This window comes from Rasamsonia emersonii (genome assembly GCF_000968595.1).
Source record: "Rasamsonia emersonii CBS 393.64 chromosome Unknown ctg1118621760397, whole genome shotgun sequence".
Taxonomy (NCBI): Eukaryota; Fungi; Ascomycota; class Eurotiomycetes; order Eurotiales; family Trichocomaceae; genus Rasamsonia; species Rasamsonia emersonii.
Window position 1 is genome coordinate 694 of NW_013563030.1, and position 1,843 is coordinate 2,536.

A 1,843-nucleotide genomic window follows, 5' to 3' on the forward strand; every position below is an offset into this window, starting at 1 on the left:
CCAGAATGGGTGCTGCGCTTGTCTCATCCATAATATAATCCCTAGTGTACCTGAGATATGTCTTCTCCTACTTCCAAAAGAAGAGGATGCGGAAGTTCACATTAGAGGTGCAAACTGATCTATAATATTCTATAGTATCTTGGATTCTTCTTCCAGGGCATTAATAAGGCTAGATTCAATGTCTACTACCCACTTGGGAGTAGTAAGTGAGGCAAGTTTTTAGAGACTGCCTAGCAGGCAGGCTTTACTTAAGCCATGGTATGGCATGCCAAAGAAGACAACGCCAAATATGCAAGTATAGATTGAGTGGATGTGGTTGGTTTTAAAGGCGCTGTAACTAGCAGAGTAGGCAAGTGCCTAGTATTGAGAAGAAGGCAGAGTGTCAGTATGAGCTTTACAATTAAGCTATATGTGATAACTCTGTGGCATTAGTGGCAGCTATTATAGATGACATACCCTCTTTATAATGATGCCACCTAGCAAATGACAGAGAAAGATAATAGGTCTACTATTAGTGTCTTTAAGCTAATGATTGTCAGTATATCAGTAGATATATTATGGACTCTCCACATGGTAGATATGTAGAATGTACCTGTCTATCAGCTTGTAGCTGGTGCATAAGAGTTGTAGCATGCTACAGGATATGATCAGTGCTAGTGGATTTGCCTGTCAAGGATAAAATATTTACATTATATCCCCATACCAGAACCCGAGCACATTTAATGTATATTGGCAGGAAGTCAGGATGATCTAACTAGCAAATGTTTTCCAGCTTAGATATCTAGGTCTTAACGGCATGACCATTGAGTCCATAGACAGCAATAATGCTACATATATCAAACTTTAGCAAACATGTTTCTTGACTTTTGTGGCTTTTCTATACCTACTTAACCTCTGGTGGCTCCATTAAGTAGTACAATTACTAAATACCAAAAATTTGTTGAATATTGCTCTAAGGCATGGCTAGGTCTAGGAGTTAGGTTAGAAGAGAGTTATAGAAGATGGTACTAGTTAACTGGCCATGTCCCATGCAAGGCTCTTGCTCACTGCAACGCCGGCTGGACACACTTCAGTCCCGAATTTTCGAACTGACCCCCTGAATCCGTCAACTCCTCCATTCCACCAATCCCGATACTAGGCGATCGTGTCATATCTGCTTCATAGCTGGCGGCCGCTTCGGAATGACGCTCGTTGCGCCGCGGGCTCGGACATCGCCGCCGATGGGGAAAATGCCGCAGGGTAGGAGTTGCTCATGTCTCTCAGCATGACCGGCTCAGCTGCAAGGAGATGAGGTTTCGGGCGGCGCAGAGTCAGCCATCGCAGGATCGGGCAATTTCTCGATGGCAAGGGTGTGATTGGGCCGGTGCAGAGATGGTGGTGACGGTGGTGATGGTGGTCGCGGGATGGCAGCGCTCATTGAATCCGGCATGTTCTGAGCTTTCAGTCTGTGGGAAGACAGACTGGAGAAGGCGGGCGTCCTTGCCATCAATCTGATTCTAGACCGGCTATCGAGAGGAAGGGTGACGAAGCATAGGTTCGGGCGGAGAGGCGTAGTCTCGGGGGAGATAAGCGTTGGTTCCTAGCAAGACCAAAATCGAGACCACGGCCACATCGGGGCGTCGGTATAAAGCAGCGCTTGCTTTCCTTTGTTTTTCCTCAGACAAGGCCGAGCAGACATTCGCCTTCACCTGCCCTTTGCTTTCCTCTTATGCAACGTCTCAAACATCTCAACTGTCTCACCTTCTCTTCCAGTTGTTCTTACAGCGCCATGTATGTCACCCTGGAGAATATCACGTACTATCACCCTCCTCTCTCTCTCCCTCCCCCCGCCTCTGTCCCCACG

The 1,843-nt window shown here is 46.8% G+C and overlaps 3 protein-coding genes across 3 annotated transcripts; 2 read left to right on the plus strand and 1 right to left on the minus strand.

Moving 5' to 3' along the window:
- Nucleotides 1-1,185: 1,185 nt before the first annotated feature.
- On the plus strand, nucleotides 1,186-1,494 carry T310_6314 (uncharacterized protein; the record flags this gene model as incomplete). The annotated part of the gene is made up of 1 exon (XM_013470858.1): nucleotides 1,186-1,494. A coding segment is annotated over one exon (309 nt), but the record flags the coding sequence as incomplete, so codon positions are not given.
- Nucleotides 1,274-1,579, minus strand: T310_6315 (uncharacterized protein; the record flags this gene model as incomplete). Its single annotated transcript, XM_013470859.1, has 1 exon — nucleotides 1,274-1,579. A coding segment is annotated over one exon (306 nt), but the record flags the coding sequence as incomplete, so codon positions are not given.
- Nucleotides 1,535-1,843, plus strand: T310_6316 (uncharacterized protein; the record flags this gene model as incomplete). Its single annotated transcript, XM_013470860.1, has 1 exon — nucleotides 1,535-1,843. A coding segment is annotated over one exon (309 nt), but the record flags the coding sequence as incomplete, so codon positions are not given.